Source organism: Ovis canadensis, chromosome 3, assembly GCF_042477335.2.
Source record: "Ovis canadensis isolate MfBH-ARS-UI-01 breed Bighorn chromosome 3, ARS-UI_OviCan_v2, whole genome shotgun sequence".
NCBI classification, from domain to species: domain Eukaryota; kingdom Metazoa; phylum Chordata; class Mammalia; order Artiodactyla; family Bovidae; genus Ovis; species Ovis canadensis.
The window spans coordinates 101,502,997-101,528,664 of NC_091247.1; the positions used below are offsets into that span (position 1 = coordinate 101,502,997).

Sequence of the window (25,668 nt, forward strand, 5' to 3'; positions counted from 1 at the left end):
TGGAGAAGACTCTTGAAAGTCCCTTGGACTGCAGGGAGATCAAACCAGCCAATCCTAAGGGATATCAACCCTGAATATTCATTGGAAGGACTGATGCTGAAACTGAAACTCCAGTACTTTGGCCACCTGGTGCAAAGAACCGACTCACTGGAAAAGACCCTGATGCTGGGAAAGATTGAGGGCAGGAGAAGGAGGGGACAACAGAAGATGAGATGGTTGGATAGAATCACTGACTCAGTGGACATGAGTTTGAGAAACTCTGGGAAATAGTGAAAGACGGGGAAGCTTGGGTGCATGGGATTGCAAAGAGTTGGACATAACCTTGCGACTGAACAACAACAATAATCCGTTAAAATAAAAAATTATATAAGGCAGTGTGTATGGGTGACATACACTACCTCACATATGGTGAGCTTGAGTGACCTTGATGAAATGGGGGAATGTGGATAATAATTAGATCAGTGTGTTATGTTGCTATCTGCCTAAGGTAGTTGCCCATATATAACTTTTTAGGAGTCTTTATAGGCACTAGATCAAAAGCCAGGCAGACATCTGTATTTCTTGGTTCTTTATTGTATGAAGTGTAATTTAGAGTCACTCAGACTGTTTTAAAGAGAAATGTTTTTATTGATGCTCTGATATGAATGTGCCAGCATTATCACCCGCTAGGAAGTTTAGTGTTCATACATAGAAACAAAAAGAAAAATTAGGTTCCAGTTGACTTTCATGGTAATGGGAAAAGGTAGTTGTTCTAATGATTTTATTTATTATTTTGAATTCTGAACTGAAAAAGAGATGGGTATATTTGAAAACCAAAGATAAGAGTAAGTCCAACTGATTTTTGTCATCTTAGTTTTAATTTCCATATTTAATTTTTTCTTTGCATTTAAGTCTCTATTCATATGTATGTTCATTCTGTTTTATGTGTATGTTCTGTTTTATATGTGTGTATTTTCTATGTAATGCTGTTTTATATTTCCATTGCATCTTACATTATTATTCAGTGTACTTTCGTGTGTTCTAATAAAATCATTGTTTCTGTATGTGTTTTCTGATTGACAGGTTAAAGAAAGAAATTGATTTTTTTCTTGGTTGTAAAACTAAGTATAGTGTCATATGGGAAAGCTTTTAGAAAACAAATAGAGCAATCCCTTTGTCAATGAGAATACTTCAGTTTTTCAAGCTACTTGCATGACTAGAGTGATAAGCAATCTTAGAACAAGCATTTGATATTGATTTGCCAGTCTCAAGTAACAAGTTACTGCTCACTTATTGAGAATTAAATCAAAATGATTCTGTGCCCTAAATAATGTGTATCGTGAGAATTCCCTTGCATGATTTATATGCTGTGGTGTAGCAAGGGTAAATATTGAAGAATCATATGACTTTAGAAAAGGTTGTGTATTATTACTACATAATTTTATTATGTAGTAAATCTTAATTGGAGACACACAAAATGCTGTTGCAGAGGTTCTTAAAAAGTTTTAGAGGCACATTGTATAATAAAAATTTGTATCTTTTTTTTATTTATTCAGATGAATTCTTAGCCATATGGTCTTTATTGTCCAATAAAAATTGCAAGTGGGAAATACTTATTTGCTTATAAAACATAGGCCATTTTGCAAATCAGAATTGATTATCATTCAGAACTGATATTAGAAATAAAAATTCTTCTCAAAATTGAAATACAAAGTTATAATTAGGTACTCTGTGTTTCATATAAAAGTCAGATAGTATTTTTTTGCATATTTTAAATTTATTTCCAGAATTTGCCATCTGGTAAATGATTTGAGTTAATTTTAGAGAGTTGCAAGTAACTTAGATGTTTCATACAGATTTGACGATTCATGTAGCCCACATTTGTGTGTGTGAGTATGTAGGTGCAAGCTTGTCATAGCTCAGATGTTTAAAATAAATCTAGTCAGTTTCGCATCTTCTAACTCTTCCTCATACACCGAGGCCATAGAATTTTTAGGACCGTAGAATTTTTTTTTTTAAATAATGAAGGTTATTTTTTGCTCTTGGGCAGCTTAACAGGAATATTTTTTTTCTTGCAGTCCTGGAGGCTGGAAGTCCAAGGTCAAAGTGTCTGCAGGTTTGGTTTCTTCTGAAGCCTCTGTCCTTGGCTTGCAGAGGACGAGCTCTCCTGAGCTCTTCCTGTGGTCTTTGTCCAGGCCTTCCTGATTGCTCCTTCATGTGTCCTCATTTCCTCTTCGCGTAAGATCTCAGTCAGATTGAACTAAGACCCACCCTAATGGCCTCATGTTGACTTAACCACCTCTTTAAAGACCCTATCTCTAACATTCTGAGGCTCTAGGGCTTAAGGCTTCAGTATAGGAATTGGCAGGGGGCGGGGGACGCAGTTCAGCCCATGACATTGTAGCGCACGTCAGAATTTTCTTCCTGTTAAGGCTGAGTAACATTCTGTTGCATGAACAGGCTACAGTTGGTTTGCCCAGTCACTCATCACTCGGGCTGGTCCCACCTCACAGGCGTTGTGAATGGTGCTGCTGTGAACACGGATCTCTTTGAGACCATCTTTCAAGTCTTACCAGGTATATGGCCAGAAGTAGGACTGTTTGATCATACTATAATTCTAGTTTTAATCTTTTGAGGAAGTGCCATGCTTTTCTACATGACAGTTGTACTTTATTGGTATATTCCCACCAGCAGTGTGTACATGGTTCCAGCCTTTGCATATCCTTGCCAACACTTGCTATTAGTTTGGCCAAAAATTCATTCAAGCTTTTCCATGACATCGTACAGAAAAATGTGAAAGAATATTTTGGGTAACCTCATATTTTCTGTGTTTTTTTTGAGAGTACCTATCCTAATATGTATGAAGAATAATAAATGTTTAATACACAGCATCAAACGTACTGAGTAAAAGCAAAGGAAAAATAAAATGTTATTTTTTTCTGTTACTAAGAAATAACCAATGTTAACATCTTGGTATTCACTGAGATTCTTTATGTATATATTCATATATATGCATACATACATACACCCATATGTCTATGGATAATTTTAATGGAATTTTAATCACATTGCTTATATAATTCTTATCCTGTTTTTTAATTTAATATTACATTGTGGGCATTTCCTCTGTCATTAAATATTATTGAACACATGAGTAGAGTGGCTACAACATACAAATGATCTCATTATTTTCTAGTCATTACACACAGGGTTGCTTCTAGTTTCCCCTCTTATATACAACGAAAGTGAAAGTGAAGGTCACTCAGTCACATCTGACTCTTTGCAACCCCAAGGACTATACAGTCCATGGAATTCTCTGGGCCAGAATATTGGCGTGTACCTTAGCCTTTCCCTTCTCCAGGGCATCTTCCCGACCCAGGGATCAAACCCAGGTCTCCTGCACTGCAGGCGGATTCTTTACCAGCTGAGCTATGAGAGAAGCCCCCTTATATACAATAGTCTGATAAAAGTTTCATCTGCATGGATCTTTGCATTTCTGACCATTTTCTTTGGCCAGATTCCTAGAAGGAGATTAGCAAGGTGAACAATTCTCTTTAAAGTTTCCAAATATGTACTACAAAATGCACAGCTGTTTTCAGGAATTTTGTTCTGGTCTATCTTCCCTCCAGCCCCACGGGAGATGCCCCAGTCACCCAGCACTTACTGGGATGGAATATTATATTACCTTGTTTTCAAAAAATCTTTTTCAGTTGGACAGATAAAAATGATTTCACTTTGATATAGTTTGCATTTCTTAAATTATTAGTGGAGATGTGCAATTTTTACATATTTATTATTATTTCTTTTGTGAATTTAATATACCTGGGAAATAATTGACATGGTTAGGGAACGGCACATTGGATTTGCAGGCTTACTAGTTATTTTTAGAGATACTAATAGAAATACCATTAGTCATAGCCTTTAATGTTGAAAATGTGATATGTCTAATTTAACATTATGGTGATTTTGCATTTATTGATGACAATTTTGTTGCTCTGTAAGACTTGTAAATGCTAGTCAGAGACAACTGCTTGAAACATAAATATTTGAAACAAAGGAAATGCATAACATAATCTGAAGAAAAATTATTTTCTTAATCTAAAATTAAACTTGAAAAGAAATATCATAAGTAGCATTTCTCAAACAGCAAACAGAGCTTGATGAGATAAAAGATGAGTCAGTTTCACATAAAAACTGGAGAAGAGCCCTAGAGAAATTAGAAGGCAGGAAAGATTTGTAGGGAAGGGACAGTTAATTTGTAACCAGGAGAGTAGGGTTCAGAGTTGCTGAAGGGCCTTGGCAGTTCAGCCACCCCTTTCTGATGTAAAACGTCCCATTACAAATGCAATGTCCAAGATGCCTCTGCACCTAGGGTTCATAATCTTGGGCTTCTGTGTCTCTTGGAGGAAGCAGACAAGTTGAGTTCTGAAAGAGAAGTTCCCAGAGCTGCTGTCAGATGACCTGGTGTCTTCTGAATTATCCGTGGGAATCATGCATGTTATTTGTCTAAGGCCCAAATGATACTGGAGTAGGTGTGGTGAGAAGTTAGATGCTCTCCAGATGAATATGGTGGCTTTCTTTCTTACTGTATTATTTTGCATGTATAATTATAGGGCAAATACTGGGAAATTCAAAATGTTCTTGCTTGATGTAGAATTTGGTTGGATTGAAATCAGTAGGTGAGATAGGTGGAGAGATTGGTTTAGTTCATCCTTGGGGAGGGTGGTCAGTAGGAGAGAAGGAGTAGAGGAGAAAATTGGCCTGGCCTGGAGGGGAGAGCCAGGGTCCTGGTAGAGGGCAGCATGAAATCCGATGAGTAAATCCAAATTTACTAATCACTGCCTTAATTTTGGTTTCCCTGGTAGCTCAGCTGGTAAAGAATCCACCTGCAATGCAGGAGACCCCAGTTCGATTCCTGGGTTGGGGAGATCCGCTGGAGAAGGGATTGGCTGTTCACTCCAGTATTCATGGGCTTCGCTTGTGGCTCAGATGGTAAAGAATCTGCCTGCAGTGTGGGGAGACTTGGGTTTCATCCCTGGGTTGGGAACATCCTCTGGAGGAGGGTATGGCAACACACTCCAGTATTCTTGCCTAGAGAGTCCCCATGGACAGAGGAGCCTGGTGAGCTGCCGTCCATGGGGTCACAAAGAGTCAGACATGACTGAGTGACTAAGCACAGCACAGCCTTAATTTTACATGTTGCATGTTTTTAGATAGTTCCGAAAGGGATCCACTGCATGCGTGTGTGCTCAGTCATGTCTGACTCTTTTGCGACCCCATGGACTATAGCCCACCAGTCTCCCCTGTCCATGGGATTTCCCAGGCAAGAATGCTGGAGTTGGTGGTCTTGTGTCTCCTGCATTGATAGGTGAATTCTTTATCACTGAGCCACCCGGGAGGCCCATACTACACACTGCCATATTTAAAATGGGTAACAACAAGAACCTGCTGTATGGCACAGGGAACTCTGCTCAGTATTATGTGGCAGGCTGGATGGGCTGGGAGGCTGGGGGAGAATGGCTGCATGGATATGCCGTACACCTGGGACTACCCAAGACTGCGAATCAGCTGTGCTCCAATATCAAATAAAAAGGTAAAAAAGACACTGTTAATATTTTTAAAACAATACTCTTTATTGCAAAAGTAATATGTGGTTATAAAATATTCAAAGAAGACAGAAGAATATAAATTCCTTTCTCTCCCCACCATTCCAACATTCATCTCAGAGATAAATATTTAAACGTTTTCATATATGCATAAACACACAGGTTATTTTATATAAAAGAGATTATATCATTTCCCATCTACAACTTATTCTTTTCAGCATATGTATCTTGGATATTTTCCACATCTGTACAATTAGATTCATGTATCCAATGGCTACATACTCTTGCGTTGGATGAAGTATTGTAATTTGTCAGCCAGTCTTCTTGAAATGATATTTAATTGGTTTAAATTTTATTTGTAACTTAATTCATAATTTGTTTTGCAGTGATATCCTGAATACAAATTGTAAATTCCTAGATAGGATATTCTTGGGCCAAAGTCAGCACTTAGTGATGCCTTCTCAGGCCATCTACCTGGGGTGGATAAGGGGTCATATTTCTTCCTGCATGGTAGGTATTTTAATCACCTTCCATCCAGCCATTCATGATACTTCACCTTGGCAGAACACATTAACATTTTCAAGCACCTTGTGTGCTTCTTACTGATCAATGTATGGATTGGTTTGGTTTACATGTTTGAGCCTGCAGGATGGAATAGTTCACAGCTTGTCTGTGGCTGGATCACCTCTGAGTCTTCTCACTCTCGGCCCAGCGGTAATGCCTTTGACTCTAGAGGACAGTCCTTGAAAGTTAAGGTCTTGTCAAGTGGGAGGCTTTGCTGTGTCTTTTTGGTGTAATTCCAAGCTGACTCTCATTCATTTTCTTACTGAAGAAGGCTTCGAGTTCAGTAATTTTCCAGTTTGTTTTCCACTGACCTGTTATTATACAGTATGTTCCATAAATGGATGTAGACTTTCCATTGCAAAAGGACATCGTGACACTTCCATGTCTCTTTGTGCAAATCTTTGAAAACAATAATTTGTTAAAGCCTAGCTTCAGCAACTCCTCGAAGCTGCTGCTTTCAGAATGTACCCGAAATGGCTTTATCGGAGCATGTGCTTTACTGTCCTGAGAAGAACAGACAAATCCTCTCCCAGTGTTGCTTCTCCTCCCTGGCTTCGCTGAAGGTGGGATTAGTGAAAAAGAAAGTCAGTGATTCATCCATCCATCTGTTCCTCTGTTCATGGAACAAATGGTCATTGAGTGCCTCTTGTGAGCTAGGCATTGTCAGCTTATTCTGAGAGGTGTGGACATTAATAAACTTACCCTAATATCAGAGCTACTTACATTGCCTAAGACATTGGGCTTACTCTGTATATGGGTGTATGTGGGAAACATTAAAAAAAAAAGAGTAAAGGCTGGGGAAGGGGCTTCCCAGGTGGCTCAGTGGTAAAGAATTTGCCTGCCAATGCAGGAGATGCAGGTTCGATCCCTGGGTCGAGAAGATCCCCTGGAGAAGGAAATGGCAACCCACTCCAGTATTCTTGCCTGGAGAATCCTGTGGACAGAAGGAGCCTGGTGGGCTACAGTCCATGTGGTCACAAAAGAGGTGGACAGGATAGTGACTAAACAACAATCAACAAGGGCTGGGGAAGTAGAGGAAACAAGAGATGACGTTTTAAGAGAACATGAAGCAAGCATGTTATCAGAACAGACTTAGCGAGTGTCCTCTTTGAAACATTTCTCAAAGAACTGGGATAATTATCATCATGTGTAGGCAGCCTCATAATATATAATATTCTTAATGTTCTAGGGATCAAATAAAACAGTTTTATGATCAATGGCATGTCTGGTTGAACTGGGGAAACGTGTGAGTGATGCATCAGTCATGGGAAGACCCCTTGATTTTCTGACACTGTGTTATATGGATATTTAGAATCAATCATCTTTAGTGTCACTTGCACAGAATGAATTATAGAACCGTAGAGTTCAAATAATTCATAATTCTCCACATCTTCCTCTACATCATGCATAATTGACTACAGAATTTTCACCCCAGCAAGATGGAGAAACATCCGCAGGAGTCTCTGTGTCAAGGTGGGGCCACGGTCTAGCTGGCACTCTGTATACCGTATTAGCTGAGCATTTTTTGAATAAGAATTTATTATTTTTAAAACTTAAATTGTCTTTAATATCCAGAACTTGTACAGAACTTAGAATTTAATAGTAATGGTTACTACTAAGAGTAATGTTTAAATTTCCTAAGCCCTTTTCATTGAAGTAGGGTGTTGATTTGTAAAATGAGCATTAGAATCTATATATGGCACACAGATTTTATTTCATTATATATATATATTCATTATGATGTTGTGCTTTGCACAAACGGAGGATACATAACAGGTTTATTGAGAGGGATAAAGAAGATAACAAATACAACTTTCTTTAGAAACTCCTGAGCACAACAGTTGCCCAATATTGATATTATTATGCTTCTCATTATTATATTCTGTATCCTTAAAATATTTCAGGATCCAGGAATTGAATGGATTTTTCATTCTTTTTGTTCAAATTGTGGAATGTGTACAGGTCAAATTTTGTTTTTAATTTGGGTATAGGTGCTTTATAATGTACATCGAAGTGAATCAGCTATCAGTTCAGTTCAGTTCAGTTCAGTTCAGTTGCTCAGTCATGTCCAACTCTTTGTGACCCCATGAACTGCAGCACGCTAGGCCTCCCTGTCCATCATCAACTCCCAGAGTTTACCCAAACTCATGTCCATCAAGTCGGTGATGCCATCCAGCCATCTCATCCTCTGTCGTCCCCTTCTCCTCCTGCCCCTAATCCCTCCCAGCATCAGAGTCTTTTCCAATGAGTCAACTCTTCGCATGAGGTGGCCAAAGTATTGTACTTTCAGCTTTAGTATCAGTCCTTCCAGTGAACACTCAGGACTGATTTCCTTTAGAATGGACTGGTTGGATCTCCTTGCAGTCCAAGGGACTTTCAAGAGTCTTCTCCAACACCACAGTTCAAAAGCATCAATTCTTCGGCACTCAGCTTTCTTCACAGTCCAACTCTCACATCCATACATGACCACTGGAAACACCATAGCCTTGACTAGACGGACTTTTGTTGGCAAAGTAATGTCTTTGCTTTTGAATATGCTGTCTAGGTTGGTCATAACTTTCCTTCCAAGGAGTAAGCGTCTCTTAATTTCATGGCTGCAGTCACCATCTGCAGTGATTTTGGAGCCCCCCAAAATAAAGTCTGACACTGTTTCCACTGTTTCTCCATCTATTTCCCATGAAGTGATGGGACCAGATGCCATGATCTTTGTTTCTGAATGTTGAGCTTTAAGCCAACTTTTTCACTCTCCTCTTTCACTTTCATCAAGAGGCTTTTTAGTTCCTCTTCACTTTCTGCCATAAGGGTGGTGTCATCTGCATATCTGAGGTTATTGATATTTCTCCCAGCAATCTTGATTCCAGCTTGTGCTTCTTCCAGCCCAGTGTTTCTCATGATGTATTCTGCATAGAAGTTCAATAAACAGGGAGACAATATACAGCCTTGACATACTCCTTTTCCTATTTGGAACCAGTCTGTTGTTCGATGTTCAGTTCTAACTGTTGCTTCCTGACCTGCATATAGGGTTCTCAAGAGGCAGGTTAGGTGGTCTGGTATTGCCATCTCTTTCAGAATTTTCCACAGTTTATTGTGATCCACACAGTCAAAGGCTTTGGCATAGTCAATAAAGCAGAAGTAGATGTTTTTCTGGAACTCTCTTGCTTTTTCGATGATCCAGCAGATGTTAGCAATTTGATCTCTGGTTCCTCTGCCTTTTCTAAAACCAGCTTGAACATCTGGAAGTTCATGATTCACATATTGCTAAAGCCTGGCTTGGAGAGTTTTGAGCATTGCTTTACTAGCATGTGAGATGAGTGCAATTGTGCAGTAGTTTGACCATTCTTTGGCATTGCCTTTCTTTGGGATTGGAATGAAAACTGCCCTTTTCCAGTCCTGTGGCCACTGCTGAGTTTTCCAAATTTGCTGGCATATTGAGTGCAGCACTTTCGTAGCATCATCTTTCAGGATCTGAAATAGCTCCACTGGAATTCCATCACCTCCACTAGCTTTGTTCATAGTGATGCTTTCTAAGGCCCACTTGACTTCGCATTCCAGGATGTCTGGCTCTAGGTGAGTGATCACACCATCGTGATTATCTGGGTCATGAAGATCTTTTTTGTATAGTTCCTCAGTGTATTCTTGCCACCTCTTCTTAATATCTTCTGCTTCTGTTAGGTCCACACCATTTCTGTCCTTTATCGAGCCCATCTTTGCATGAAATGTTCCCTTGGTATTTCTACTTTTCTTGACGAGATCTCTAGTCTTTCCCATTCCGTTGTTCTCCTCTATTTCTTTGCATTGATCACTGAGGAAGGCTTTCTTATCTCTCCTTGCTATTCTTTGGAACTCTGAATTCAAATGGGTATATCTTTCCTTTTCTCCTTTGCTGTTCACTTGTCTTCTTTTCACAGCTATTCGTAAGGCCTCCTCAGACAGCCATTTTGCTTTTTTGCATTTCTTTTCCATGGGGATGGTCTTGCTCCCTGTCTCCTGTACAGTGTCACGAACCTCCATCCATAGTTCATCAGGCACTCTATCTATCAGATCTAGGCCCTTAAATCTATTTCTCACTTCCACTGTATAATCATAAGGGATTTGATTTAGGTCATACCTGAATGGTCTAGTGGTTTTCCCTACTTTCTTCAATTTAAGTCTGAATTTGGCAATAAGGAGTTCATGATCTGAGCCACAGTCAGCTCCTAGTCTTGTTTTTGCTGACTGTATAGAGCTTCTCCATCTTTGGCTGCAAAGAATATAATCAATCTGATTTCAGTGTTGACCATCTGGTGATGTTCATGTGTAGAGTGTTCTCTTGTGTTGTTGGAAGAGGGTGTTTGGTATGACCAGTGCGTTGTCTTGGCCAAACTCTGTTAGCCTTTGCCCTGGTTCATTCCGTACTCCAAGGCTATAAGTATACACATCCCCCCTTCTTGTCTCCACCCTACCCCCCATCCCACCCCGCTAGGTCATCGCAGAGCACTGAGCTGAGCTCCCTGTTATACAGCAGCTTCTCACCAGCTGTTTGTTTTACACATGGCCATGCACATACATCAGCCCCCATTTTCCTTTAACTCCACGTGTGCACAGTGGGAGCTCTGTGTGTTGTCACCCTAGCCCAGGGTTAGTTCTGAGCCTCACACTGCAGTAGCCCACGTTGACCGTTCCTCATCCTCAGAATATTCGTGTCAGCATGCATGCATGCTCAGTTGAGTCTGACTCTTTGTGACTCCCTGACTTTAGCCGGCCAGGCTCCTCTGTCCATGGGATTTTCTAGGCAAGAATACTGGAGCAGGTTGCCATTTCCTCCTCTAGGGTCCATGTCAGCAGGTCGGTGCTTATCTCAATCCTGTTTCTGGGCAGAAGCAGAGATGAAGAGCTGTGTTTAGGAAGAATGTGATCCATTCCTTAATGGTTGATGTTTGAGGTCCCAGAGCTTTCCTTGTCCGGGTGCCTGATCTGTTGAAAAACATCAGGAAGTTAGATGAGGCACTCCAGTCACTCTTCTGCCCTGCCACATGGGCACCCTGGCCCATGAGCTTCAGTGGTCACACAGGGGTTGTTTGGGAGAGCATCCTGATTACAAGAGGCTGCGAGATAGAACCCTCCCTGGGAATGGCTTTAAAATCCCTCGGAGCTGAAGTTTAGCAACTGATGCTGTAAAGTGAAAATGAAATTTAACTGAGCATTTGGTGAAGGAAGAGTAATTTATGGGCTCTAACATGAGAAGCCCTAGGAGTAGGCATCCTGCTCACCATGGGCAGCTGTGATGGATGCCAGCTCTGTGCCTCGGGCTGCAGTGGACTCTTTGAAATGGCATAGTAGGGGCTTTGCAGGTGGGCCTCATTTGGTTAAGTTACGGCTTTTGCGAGGCTCTGCCGTGTCTTTATAGTCTACCAAGGAGAAGATGGTAAATCAGTGTAATTGCTTCATCCCAAGGCACTTTTATATTATAAAGCAAAGAGGTCCTGTTAAGAAACTCAAATTAACTTGGGGTGTGGATACTATACGGAGAGCCTCTTTGAAAGCTGCTTGTCATCCAGCCCGGTGGTTTATCATGGAACAATTCCATTAGAACCTGACACTCGCTCTCGTGGCACCAAGACTGAGCATCCCTCGGGAAAAGCGTTTAACCCTTGGCTATGCAAAGCTGTCATTTATCTGCCATCTCTCTGAACACTCACTGGAGCGTGTTTACGAGAGAGATTTGGAGCAGTCATCATTTCCACCGGAAAAAAAAAAAAAAAAGAAAGAAATGGAGTCAGGATTCAGTAAGTAGCTGGGAAACAGTCAGTGTCCAGGCCCATCCTGCAGCAGTGACCCGGCCCTGCTAGCCCTATTATAAAACACAGTCACTGTGGTATTCTGTAATTCTTAAGGAGCTCGCTGTACAGAATTCATCAGCTGGAGTATTAGTTAATTGCCTGTGCTGACTCGTTTGAATTGCTTATCCCAGTTCTATTTTATAGGCTTTAGAAGAATTCTTATGATTCACGCATATCCACCAAGGGGGGCTTAACAGATCTTGGAAGAATGAACTGAAATTGTCACGATCTGAAAATGAACACCCTTCTGCCTGACATTTACTAACAAAAGATGGGGGCACCATTTGTCAAAGTCTGTCAGTGAGTAAGTTCCCTGGGGAGCCACGCAAGCTGAGTCAAGAAGTCAGTCTCTGGTGCCAGACTGCCTGGCTTCAGACCCAGGCATTGTCGCTCGCTGGCTATGGGTATTGAGCCTCTCGTTTCTTCGTGGGTGGATGGAGAATTCTCTTGGGGTTCTAAAGACTATGAAATGAAATAATGCATGTGAAGTCCTTCCTACAGTGGCTGCGTAGAGTAATAAAGGGAAATTGGTATTAGCAAAATTTAATCTGGGCCTAATGGGTCTGAGATGATGGTACAGGTCATCCCAAAAGGCTAGTTTTTGTTGAAATATTTACTGGCTAAATTTTTCCGTGGGTGTCTGTTAGTTTCTTTTCTTTTTTTTTTTTTTAATTTTTATTTTTTTTTTTACATTTTGTACCTTATTTACTTTTTTTTTTTAATTTTAAAATCTTTAATTCTTACATGCATTCCCAAACATGAACCTCCCTCCCATCTCCCTCCCCATAACATCTTTCTGGGTCATCCCCATGCACCAGCCCCAAGCATACTGCATCCTGCGTCAGACATAGACTGGCGATTCAATTCACATGATAGTATACATGTTAGAATGTCATTCTCCCAAATCCATTTTCTAGTTTCACAAAAGCTGTGGTGCAGAAGAGATTATGGCACAGACTAGCTCCAGTTCTCTTCCCCTTCTCATAGAACAGGCTGGCAGCCCTAAGGCAGAGATCTGTAAATTTTCTCAGAGTTCCAAGATTGAATTAAGACTGAGACAGCCTTTGTGGTCAGAGACACACAGGTAAGGTTGGGCTCACCTTTTCAAAATGTCCATGGTGGAAATAATCGTGGGGTTGACGCTTGTAGTTACAGAGCTCATGGTGAGCCAGGCATCGAACTGTAGGGGGAAAATAGGGTGAACAGGCATAGGAACTGGGATTCAGTGACTCAAAGTGAAAAGCCCAGTATTAGTGAGAAGGGTCATAGGAGTGTGCTTCAGGGTTAAGCATTCATAGTATGCACTGTTGGCCAGTCCTCATTCCCCAGCAGGTCTTTAATCACCACCCCCGCCTACTGCCACCATCTCAGTCATCACCATCAGTCACCACCATCATCACCATCACAGTTACTTCCATCACTGCTATCTCCACCATCACCTTGCAGTCACCACTATCATTGCCATCACCATCCCCATCCCCATCAGTCACCTTCACCACCATCATGATCATCACCATCAGAGTCACCACCATCACTACCACCACTTTCATCAGCATCACAGTCATCACCATCATAGTCTCTGTCACCACTGTTACCATCATAGTCACCATCATCACCATCACCACCACCATCACCATCATCGTGATCAATCACCATCCATACCATCACCACCACCACCATCGTCACCATCACCACTATCACCACCGTCACCAATATCACCATCTATACCATCACCACCATCACAATCATCACCGTCACCACTATCACCACAGTCACCATCATCACCATCCATACCATCACCACCATCACCACTATCACCACCATCACCATCATCGTGGTCAATCACCATCCATACCATCACCACCACCATCATCACCACTATCACCACCATCACCACCGTCACCATCATCACCATCAATCACCATCCATACCATCACCACCGCCATCATCATCACCGTAACCACTATCACCACGGTCACCATCATCATGATCAATCACCATCCGTACCATCACCACCACCATCATCATCACCGTCACCACTGTCACCACCGTCACCATCATCACCATCAATCACCATCCATACCATCACCACCGCCATCATCATCACCGTCACCACTATCACCACGGTCACCATCATCATGATCAATCACCATCCATACCATCACCACCATCACAATCATCACCGTCACCACTATCACCACCATCACCATCATCATGATCAATCACCATCCATACCATCACCACCACCATCATCATCACCATCACCACTATCACCACGGTCACCATCATCACCACTGTCACCACCGTCACCATCATCGTGATCAATCACCATCCATACCACCACCACCACCACCACCACCACCATCACCACTATCACCACCATCACCATCATCATGATCAATCACCATCCATACCATCACCACCACCATCATCATCACCATCACCACTATCACCACGGTCACCATCATCATGATCAATCACCATCCATACCATCACCACCACCATCATCATCACCGTCACCACTATCACCACGGTCACCATCATCATGATCAATCACCATCCATACCATCACCACCATCACAATCATCACCGTCACCACTATCACCACCATCACCATCATCACCACTGTCACCACCGTCACCATCATCACCACTGTCACCACCGTCACCATCATCATGATCAATCACCATCCATACCATCACCACCATCATCACCATCACCACTATCACCACGGTCACCATCATCATGATCAATCACCATCCATACCATCACCACCACCATCATCACCACCATCACCACCATCACCACCATCACCATCATCATGATCAATCACCATCCATACCATCACCACCATCATCGTCACCATCACCACCGTCACCACCGTCACCATCATCATGACCAATCACCATCCATACCATCACCACCACCATCATCACCATCACCACTGTCACCACCGTCACCATCATCATGACCAATCACCATCCATACCATCACCACCACCATCATCACCATCACCACTGTCACCACCGTCACCATCATCATGATCAATCACCATCCATACCATCACCACCATCATCACCATCACCACTATCACCACGGTCACCATCATCATGATCAATCACCATCCATACCATCACCACCATCATCACCATCACCACTATCACCACGGTCACCATCATCATGACCAATCACCATCCATACCATCACCACCACCATCGTCACCATCACCACCGTCACCACCGTCACCATCATCATGACCAATCACCATCCATACCATCACCACCACCATCATCACCATCACCACCGTCACCACCGTCACCATCATCATGACCAATCACCATCCATACCATCACCACCACCATCATCACCATCACCACCGTCACCACCGTCACCATCATCGTGATCAATCACCATCCATACCATCACCACCACCGTCATCACCATCACCACTGTCACCACCGTCACCATCATCATGACCAATCACCATCCATACCATCACCACCACCATCACCACCACCATCGTCACCACCATCACCATCATCATGATCAATCACCATCCATACCATCACCACCACCACCGTCACCATCACCACTGTCACCACCGTCACCATCATCATGACCAATCACCATCCATACCATCACCACCATCATCATCACCATCACCACCGTCACCACCGTCACCATCATCATGACCAATCACCATCCATACCATCACCACCACCATCACCACCATCACCACCGTCACCATCATCATGACCAATCACCATCCATACCATCACCACCACCATCACCACCATCACCACCGTCACCATCATCGTGACCAATCACCATCCATACCATCACCACCACCATCATCACCATCACCACCGTCACCACCGTCACCATCATCATGACCAATCACCATCCATACCATCACCACCACCATCACCACCATCACCACCGTCACCACCGTCACCATCATCATGACCAATCACCATCCATACCATCACCACCACCATCATCACCATCACCACCGTCACCACCGTCACCATCATCGTGATCAATCACCATCCATACCATCACCAGCACCATCATCACCATCACCACCGTCACCACCGTCACCATCATCATGATCAATCACCATCCATACCATCACCACCACCGTCATCACCATCACCACTGTCACCACCGTCACCATCATCGTGATCAATCACCATCCATACCATCACCACCACCACCGTCACCATCACCACTGTCACCACCGTCACCATCATCATGATCAATCACCATCCATACCATCACCACCACCGTCATCACCATCACCACTGTCACCACGGTCACCATCATCATGATCAATCACCATCCATACCATCACCACCACCACCGTCACCATCACCACTGTCACCACCGTCACCATCATCATGATCAATCACCATCCATACCATCACCACCATCATCATCACCATCACCACCGTCACCACCGTCACCATCATCATGACCAATCACCATCCATACCATCACCACCACCATCACCACCATCATCACCATCACCACCGTCACCACCGTCACCATAGCCACCGTCACAGTCACCATCATCACAATCATCACCATTACAGTCACACCTGTCAGAGTCACCATCAACACCACCAACACCACAGCAGCTACAACAACTCAGGGCCTTCCTGTACCCCTTTTGGGAGGATCCTTGCTTCCTTACCCTTCTCTGTCTCCAGCCACATCTTTTCTGCCTGACTCGCCTCTATCACTTACCCATTCCCTGACCACCTTTCTGCCCTTCAGTCCACCAGCTCTCGGAGAAGGCAGTGGCACCCCACTCCAGTACTCTTGCCTGCAAAATCCCATGGACGGAGGAGCCTGGTGGGCTACAGTCCATGGGGTTGCGAAGAGTCGGACACGACTGAGCGACTTCACTTTCACTTTTCACTTTCATGCATTGGAGAAGGAAATGGCAACCCACTCCAGTGTTCTTGCCTGGAGAATCCCAGGGACGGTGGAGCCTGGTGGGCTGCCATCTATGGGGTCGCACAGAGTCGGACACGACTGAAGTGACTTAACAGAAGCCGCAGCAGCCACCAGCTCTGACTGCAGACTAAGAAAGGATTTTGCAAGTAAACTTCAACAACCTTGCTTTTCTCTGATTTAAGGAAGGATTACTGATATTTTAGTATTTGTTTTATAAATAACAAGAGCTGTTAATTAGACTCATTAAATTTAAACCAATTGTTATAATTTTGGAGCTTGATTTCATTTCCTTAATTACACACAGTTGCTGATGTTGCTGCCCTGCAGAGCAGGAGCGTGTCTGTGGAACATCCTTCCCCCTTTGCTTGGTGCCTCTTCTTCCTGTTGACCCTGTGGCTCCAGCCCACCCCCTGGGGGCTGGTTAGCCCCATATTCCAGGACTGTCCACATCCTCAGACAGATAAGACTGTCTCCTCTGTGGTCCAGCTGGTCAAGGGAGGCCCTGATGCAAACTGTAAAGAAAGGGCTAGTGAGTCTGGGTGCTCATTCATTCTCCCCTGCACCCACGCTTCACTTATTCACTCCCAACCAGGCCCGGTTTCAGGAAGAGATCAAATAAACTTATTTCGGGTGAGGTGGCTTTAGCAATGGAGCAAAGCAAATAAACAAAACTTTGGATGTGGAATTCCATCTGGTTAAAGATGGTGTGGTAAAGGCAAATGTCACCTCCTCCAAATACTGTCAAAGGTCACTTTCTCATTATTTGTGGGTCTTCTACTTCCTGGTCCTTCCTCTTCCCTTCCCTCTCTTCCATCTGCTCCTTTAAGACCCAGCTCGGAGGAGATCTCTTGCAGGAAGCGATCCTGGCTCCTTCTCAAGTGCCCCAATCACAGGATGTCAATATTCTCTGCCCAGAAGGAGTCCTTTAACTACTGTCTGAAGGAGGAAATAGCTTCCCTTTGTTTCGCTTGCCCTGCTTTGCTTTGCGGCTGCTTATGTTCACAACTGCTTGACCCTGGGCTTGCAGACGCCGGGATGTGGGAAACGTGACCACTTCTGGGTTCTTAGGTAGGTCCCCTTCCCTGGATGGACATGAAGAAAGTACTATGGACATAGGTTCTTCCGCATGGTGCCTTCTCCATGACACTGTTTAGACATTCAAACTCTTATCCTGAGTTCCTCCATCTTTAAAAGAGTGGACTCAGGAATATCTTCCATCCCTGTCTTCCTCCAAGGGACACTGTAAGGATGAAAGGATATATATGTGAAATGCTTTGAGCTCAGCGGAAGGTAGAAGCCTGAGGCTCAAAGGTATTACTGCCTCTTAGTTCCATGCTGTCACCGCGTAATCGAGAATACATTAATTTTGGAACTGATAATGTCATATTGGGGCATCTTTTCCTCCTTAAGCAGCACAATTGGCGTTGACCAGAGCCCCACAAAAATCCTTCGATTTATAGATTAAAAACAAATATATGGGAAATTATCAGATATGTTTTTAACAGCATTTTTCACTGACTGTTTAATAAGTAAGTCTTTTAGAAGAAGATTAAAAAGCTTCATTTTGTGGGAATGATATACATTTGTAATAAGTAGTAAATAGTATCATAGCACTTGACTGCCTTTACTTTCATGCAAAATAAATAAATACATTTGGTGACATACATTTGAGGAGTACAATTCTTGTAAATGTCAGAGAAATAAGAAACCACCTTACAGATGATAGAGGATTTTACTATCTGCTGGTAACAAAGAGACGTAACACATACCATGAGGCTCTTCTTACCGAGTTTCTATATTGACACACCAAGAATCAAAATTCTCTGTGACTATCCCCAGGGAAGCTGACCTGACTTTTGGTACGTGAGAGGAAGGTTCCCTTGCTTGAAAAGCAAATGGCCTGACCCTAGTGTTGCTGGATGGCAGAGTGGGGAAGAGGGCTGAATTTTAATGGTGTGACATCAAGAGAAATGTGCTCTCCGGGGTTGCGAGAACCTTCCCAGACTTGTGGTTAGAGGAATAGAAGACTCACCATTGGGAAGGTGCTGTCTGTGAGTCAGCACACTGAGTGTCAGTAGAAGAGAGAAAAGTTCAGATGCTTAGGGAGAGGGGAGGGCTGCCAACTCCAGACTTTCTGTTCCCGTGACTTCTGCTCTCTGTCGGTGACGAGTGGGTTGTGTTCAGGATAAGGGAGGAGGAGGTGGGTTCCTGGGAGGAGATGCTGAATGATCAGTGAAAGCAGTGCTTCCCTCCCCAGGTGGAGAAGAGAAACCCGAGGGAAGGCAGCCAACAAGGATTGCCTCCCTTGTGAGGCTTCCATCGCCCGCCTCTTGGGGAGGGGGAGGTGTCATCTTGGGTCATTCCGGTTTCATCTGATGGTGTGGAGGGTACGTCATGGTGTCCCACGAAAGGCAGCCAGTGCATTTGTGTTAGTGGCGTATGTGGAGGAGGTCCTGAGGGTATTCAGTCCTCCTTGTAAGAAAGCCAGAGGCTGGGAATGCCTGCGGGACCTCGTTAGAGACCGTGAGCCGGTGGCAGTCTGCATCTGTGAGTGTATTTGGTTATCTTTATGCTTCACGGTGTTTGGGAACAAGGCGGGTCTGCCTAAGGAGGAGTACGGTGCCTTACCTCCCTCTTCTCCATATTTGGGAGTGATCCTTGACCCCAGAAATGCAGCCAGTCGGATACCTGCTTCGTCAATGTGGCTTGTATCCTAATGCCTTTTTATTTTTTAAAAATATTAATTGATTTTGCTGCATCTTTAGTTTCGGCATGCAGACTCTTCATTGTGGCATGCAAGACCTAGTTCCCAGACCAGGGATTGAACCTGGGCTCCGGGAGTGCAGAGTCTTAGCCGCTGGGCCGCTAGAGAAGTCCCTTTAATGCCTTTTTCTTAAATGTCCATCACACTGCAGAATAGGTAGGGTTAAATTTTTTTTAAGTGTCTTTTTTTTTTTTAATGCTAGCCAAACATCAAATCCCCCTTCTAGGAATTTTTTTAAATTAATTAATTAATTTTTTGGAGGCTAATTACTTTATAATACTATAGTGGTTTTGCCATACGTTGACGTGAATCAGCCATGGGTGTACATGTGTTCCCCATCCTGAACCCCCCTCCCTCCTCCCTCCCCATCCCATCCCTCTGGGTCATCCCAGTGTACCAGCCCTGAGCATCCAATATCATGCATCGAACCTGGACTGGCAATCCGTTTCACACATAATATACATGTTTCAATGCCATTCTCCCAAAACATCCCACCCTCTCCCTCTCCCACAGAGTCCAAAAGTCCGTTCTATACATCTGTGTCTCTTTTGCTGTCTCACATACAGGGTTATCCTTACCATCTTTCTAAATTCCATATATATGTGTTAGTATACTGTATTGGTGTTTTTCTTTCTGGCTTACTTCACTCTGTATAATCGGCTCCAGTTTCATCCACTTCATTAGAACTGATTCAAATGTATTCTTTTTAATGGCTGAGTAATACTCCATTGTGTATATGTACCACAACTTTCTTACCCATTCGTCTGCTGATGGACATCTAGGTTGTTTCCATGTCCTGGCTATTGTAAACAGTGCTGCGATGAACATTGGGTACATGTGTCTCTTTCAGTTCTGGTTTCCTCAGTGTGTATGCCCAGCAGTGGGATTGCTGGGTCATAAGGCAGTTCTATTTGCAGTTTTTTAAGGAATCTCCATACCGTTCTCCATAGTGGCTGTACTAGTTTGTATTCCCACCAACGGTGTAAGAGGGTTCCCTTTTCTCCACACCCTCTCCAGCATTTTTTATGCTAGCCAAACATCAAATCCCCCTTCTAGGAATTTTTTAAAAAAATACTTAGTTATCCAGCTGCGTCGGGTCTTAGTTGCAGCACACGGGATCGTCATTGCGCCGCGTGGGACCTTTCGTGGCGGCGTGTGGACCCTCTGGTTGTGGCACATGGGCTTACTTGCTCTGTGGCATGTGGGACCTTAGTTCACCAACCAGGGATCAAATCCGAGTCCCCTGCCTTGCCAGGCGGATTCTTAACCGTTGGACCGCCAGGCAAGTCCCTTGAAATGTAACTTCTGTATCTTCATTGCTATACTCTACACTGTCCCTGACCTTCTCATTGCATCACAAGTCCTGTTTGGACTCCCCTTGGACCGTGATGTCCGGTGTCCTTTCCCCCTGACCTCTGGGGAAAGGCTAACAAACGCATGCACACTTAAGCGCCGAGGGCTGATCAGGTGTAAAGTGTTTTCCCTCCTTGTGGTGTCTGCATTTCTTTCAGGGGTGAAGACATCCTAAACCAGAGGAATGACTCTCTAGTTGTGGAGTTTCAGTCATCAGCCAGCAGATGCAGGAGGTATCATACTGGGTATGGGGGCTTCTCAGAAGCCCGGGGAATCATCCTGAATGACCACCTGCCTGCTCTGTGTTACATCAGTCCACTTCATGCATCCCCCCAGTCTTGTGTGTTTGGTTAGCCTGAGTTGGCTGAAGACAGCAAGCATGTTTGTGGAGATCTCTGTGCATGGGGGTACACAGTAGGTGCTTCACCCATGGGTGTGTGCATGTGATGCAGGCTTGTGTTTCTGAGTGTTGGTGCTGGTCCGGAAATGAGCCAGTTCAGTGTAAAGCTGCAGTGCCTCTTTTGGCCTCCAGCCCACCTCGTGCCCATCCATAGCATGAGCTATTGTTCCCAGAGCAGCCTCCAGCAGAATTCCACGGTATGTTCACAAAAGTCAGGCCCAGGTGTCTGCGTTCTGGGCAGGACAATCGTTCTCTCTCCTGGTTCTGTGAATCAGTGTCATTCCCATCTCGTGCCTCCCTTATGCCACTCACTGTCACCAAAGCCACCCTGGGGAGTTCCCAGGAACGATAGGGTTGGAGTGGTGAGCCTCACGGTGGGAAAGACTAGGGTTCCAGCCTCCCTTACGCGAAGGTCACTTCTTGGACTCCCAAACCGAATAACTTTGGGTAATGTACTAAGGATGAATTAAAATGCTAATAGGCTACATGTTCTGGGTATTTTAACCTTCCCTGATCTGAAATTTAAATGAAATGCCTTAGGTGCTCTCGAAGTCTTGCCAGAAGCACATTGAACATCACCCCTCTGACAGTGAATTTAAAATACATCCTGGTCTCACGGGCAGAGCTGGGAGGATAAGCAATATTTATTTTATGATCGTTTTATTTGCATCCTTTACAGCAACATGACATGCATATGCTCTTTTACTTGAGATAGCAGTTTAGCTAAGAAAATACCCCAAACCTCACTTTTTTTTTAAGTTTCTTTGAACCCTCGAATCCTCTCATTATAACAACATTTGATAGCAGTACATTGGATTTTGGGCACCCGAAGCTATTACAAAGCCCTCTTTGGAGATTTCCTTCACGTTCAAACCTTGTGACAGTACCATGAGGGTACGGTTTTATAATGAGGGCTGCAGAGAGAGCGATGGCAGGCTTTTTCGTCATCACATCACTGGTTTACGGCAGGATCACGGTCAGGAGGTGGTCACCCTGGCTCCCAACTCCAGCCTCTGTCTCCTAGACTGAGAGGGAGGTCTGAGCAAAATGACGACAAGGTCCCTTAAACTGCCTGCTGGAAAGGGACACAGCGCTCGTTTGGAGGGCATGGCAGTGCCTTACAATAGGTAGTTCTGTTGTCTACACGGGGGCTAGATTTTTCTGTCTACTGAGCTGAAAAAACAAGTCTATTTCCTTCCATCACTTAACGAGTCACTTCCTTATTATTAGTTGAATTAGCCCCTTTATTTTCCCCTTACTAAGAGGAAGGAACACTATTTTTTTCCCTTAGTCCTTCTAGTTATCAGGTTTCTGGTCACTTCGTAATTACATCTTGAGGGAATAGATATTAATTTTCTTGCACAAAAAAGCCCGAGTTCCTTGATGACACACCATGATTCAATTTCCGTCCTCTCTGTCGTTGCCTGCATCCCTTCCTCTTGGCACATTTTTCATGGTGAGGAAGAGTGATCGTGTCAAATATATCAGAAGGAAGGATGGATTCGGGAGGGGTTTGACGACTTGACTGATTAGCAGAGATCAGAAGAAGGCTCATAACCGTGAAAACCACTGCAGCATGGCGTTTTAACAGCTCTTTGGGGATCTAGTTAATGAAAGAATCACTACAGAAACACAGCCGTGCAAAAAAAAAGGCGGGGGAGAAAGAAAAGAGCAGACACATTCCCATATAACATTCTGGGGCTATGTCATAAGAGGAAATACACTCATAATTTCTATTTACACATTGCTGTAATTACCATCTGCTTTAAGGTTATTTTCAGTCTTCTCCTGTCAAAGATGTGTAGGTACTCCCTCTTTCACGTATTAGGAGAGAGGTCTAGTACTGGTTGCAACTTGTCCTGAAGATTTCTTTCCCTCCTGAAGAATGGAATTCTAAAACACCCTTGCTGCACTGCTTGATTAGACTGGCTTTCATCGGGTCCCTGCTCCCCTTCACCATCACCATTTCCCCGACAACCAGACCTCCGCACTCAGGTGACTGTTACGTTGGGCATTACATTTAATTTGTGTGTATGGTTATCCTCTTTCCTTTTTCCCTTATGCAGTGTCTACGAACCAGATAGAAACGTGTTACGGAGGAAAGAACGAGAAAGAAGAAACCAGGAAACTCAGCAGGACGATGGCGCGTTTAATTCGAGTTACTCCCTGTTTAGTGAACCCTACAAGGTAGATGGTTTTCATGTGTTCTTCTTTAGCCCCTCTTTCCTCTTGCTTAACCCCATGGGATGGCAGTTTTGACTACAGGAGCTGGCCAACACAACTTGAGACAGCTCAACCCCTAAATATGGGGTCCCCCCCCACGAATTTTGGTGTCTCTTTCACATGTCTTTGCTGGCTGGTCCCTCAGTGAAATACAACTTTTATTGAAGGTGGATGTCTGCATGCTGTGGTTTTTATCCATAACTGACTTCATCTCTGCACTGATTTGCAAAGTCAGGGCTGTTTGTTATGTTTTCTAAACTGTTGGGAAGCAAACACTAAAAAGAGGTTGGTTTCCGTCTTTGTCACACGTAGCTTATCCTAGGAGCAGGGTACTTGATGTGGTTCGTGAGAAAAGAGTTGTTGGATTGTTTCTTATTGCTGCTGAAGGCCAGAAATATAACCTCGCTTCCAAAATGAAATTCTCTTCCCAGATTTCACTCATTTCTCAGGCTGCTTGAAGTGAGCATAGTTCAGGCCAGGGGCTTAGGGCAGATTGAGTGCCACGGTGCCCCCTTAGCCTGCTGCCCCGGGACTGCTGGCGGGGTGATGGACACGGCGCTGTACTCTCTGTCCCTCTGGGTTTCTGATGAGAATAATTCTTTAGACATTGGAAGCAAAACAATTTGAGCCAAATCAGGAAAACTTACAGTGGAATGAAAAAAAGAAAGGAAAAGGAAATCCACTCCTAAGGAAAGCCTTAGTCCAGACCATTTGGTGACGTGGCGATAGTAAATTTCCTGGTCTCCTTGGCTGCCGCGCAAGACCAAGGAGAGACGCTTCACTCGTGCGTGCTGAGGCCGGTAGCAGTGGTCCAGCTCTGGTGAGATGCTGAGAGTACACAGATGTCTTCAGAAACACTGAGTCTGATCGAATCTTCCTGCTCTCGTTCTGAATGAGGCGGGTCTTTCTCTTTCAGTGATAAGGGTGCCTCCCCTTCCATCGTCCCCCTGTGTTTCCGTGATCTCTAACAGAAGTGTGGGTGTTGTGTTCTCTCTCTAGACTAACAAGGGGGATGAGCTCTCCAACCGGCTCCAGAACACTTTAGGCAATTACGATGAGATGAAAGACTTTCTCACGGATCGATCGAACCAGAGTCATCTTGTGGGGGTTCCCAAACCCGGGGTTCCTCAGGCTCCCGTGACCAAGATTGATGAACATTTTGTGGCAGATTCAAGAGCCCAGACTCAGCCAGCATCCATCTGCAGCACGACGTCCTCTGCCCCAGCAGCCGTCCCCGGGCAGCAGAGTAAGCGGGGCACCATGGGCTGGCAGAAGGCTGGGCACCCGCCGTCCGATGGCCAACAGAGAGCAAGTAAGCACGGACACAGAACGCTTGATCTGAACAGATCTGCTCACCCAGAAAATCATAGTAAAAACCCCAGCCCCAGTGTGTCAAGCCCCTTCTCCTCATCTTCCTCCTCTTCTTCTTCCAACTCAGCACAACAGGGCACTCTCAGGACCTTGCTTGGCGACGGCGTCGGCAGACAGCAGCCGCGGACCAAACAGGTGTGCAACGTCGAGGTGGGTCTTCAGACCCAGGACAGGCCCCCTGCTATGGGAGCCAAGCACAGCGGCAGTGGCCACTGCGTGCAGAACTTTCCTCCCTCCCTGGCTTCGAAACCCAGCCTTGTCCAGCAGAAGCCTACCGCCTACGTGCGGCCCATGGATGGCCAGGATCAGGCGCCCGATGAGTCTCCAAAGCTAAAGTCGTCTGCAGAGACTGGCGTGCACTGCTTGTACAGAGGCGTCCCGGCCACCAAGTCAGAGTCAGCCAGAGCCAAGGCCAAGCTCTCCAAGTTCAGCATCCCCAAACAAGGAGAGGTGAGTCTTTTCTCCACACCACGTACCTGCATCTGAGTTGTTCCGAGTGATGATCTGACAGTTCTGAGTTTCACTCCCTGTTTGTTTATTTCGATGTGTGACTAATGTCACATGGTGGAATTTGTAGCCATCAATACAGAAGGGTATATGCAGCCATAATGACTCTTAAAATCTCAA

General features: G+C 44.3%; 1 protein-coding gene across 4 annotated transcripts in view; it reads left to right on the top strand.

Annotated features, from left to right (window-relative positions):
* AFF3 (ALF transcription elongation factor 3) overlaps positions 1-25,668 on the top strand; it is a 624,339-nt gene that overhangs the window by 124,316 nt on the left and 474,355 nt on the right. For all 4 annotated transcript variants that reach the window (XM_069583830.1, XM_069583832.1, XM_069583831.1 and 1 more), the window contains exons 3-5: positions 23,514-23,634; positions 24,670-24,982; positions 25,109-25,491. In XM_069583830.1, coding sequence (XP_069439931.1) covers positions 23,514-23,634; positions 24,670-24,982; positions 25,109-25,491 — 817 coding nt within the window. The remainder of the gene's footprint in view (positions 1-23,513; positions 23,635-24,669; positions 24,983-25,108; positions 25,492-25,668) is intronic.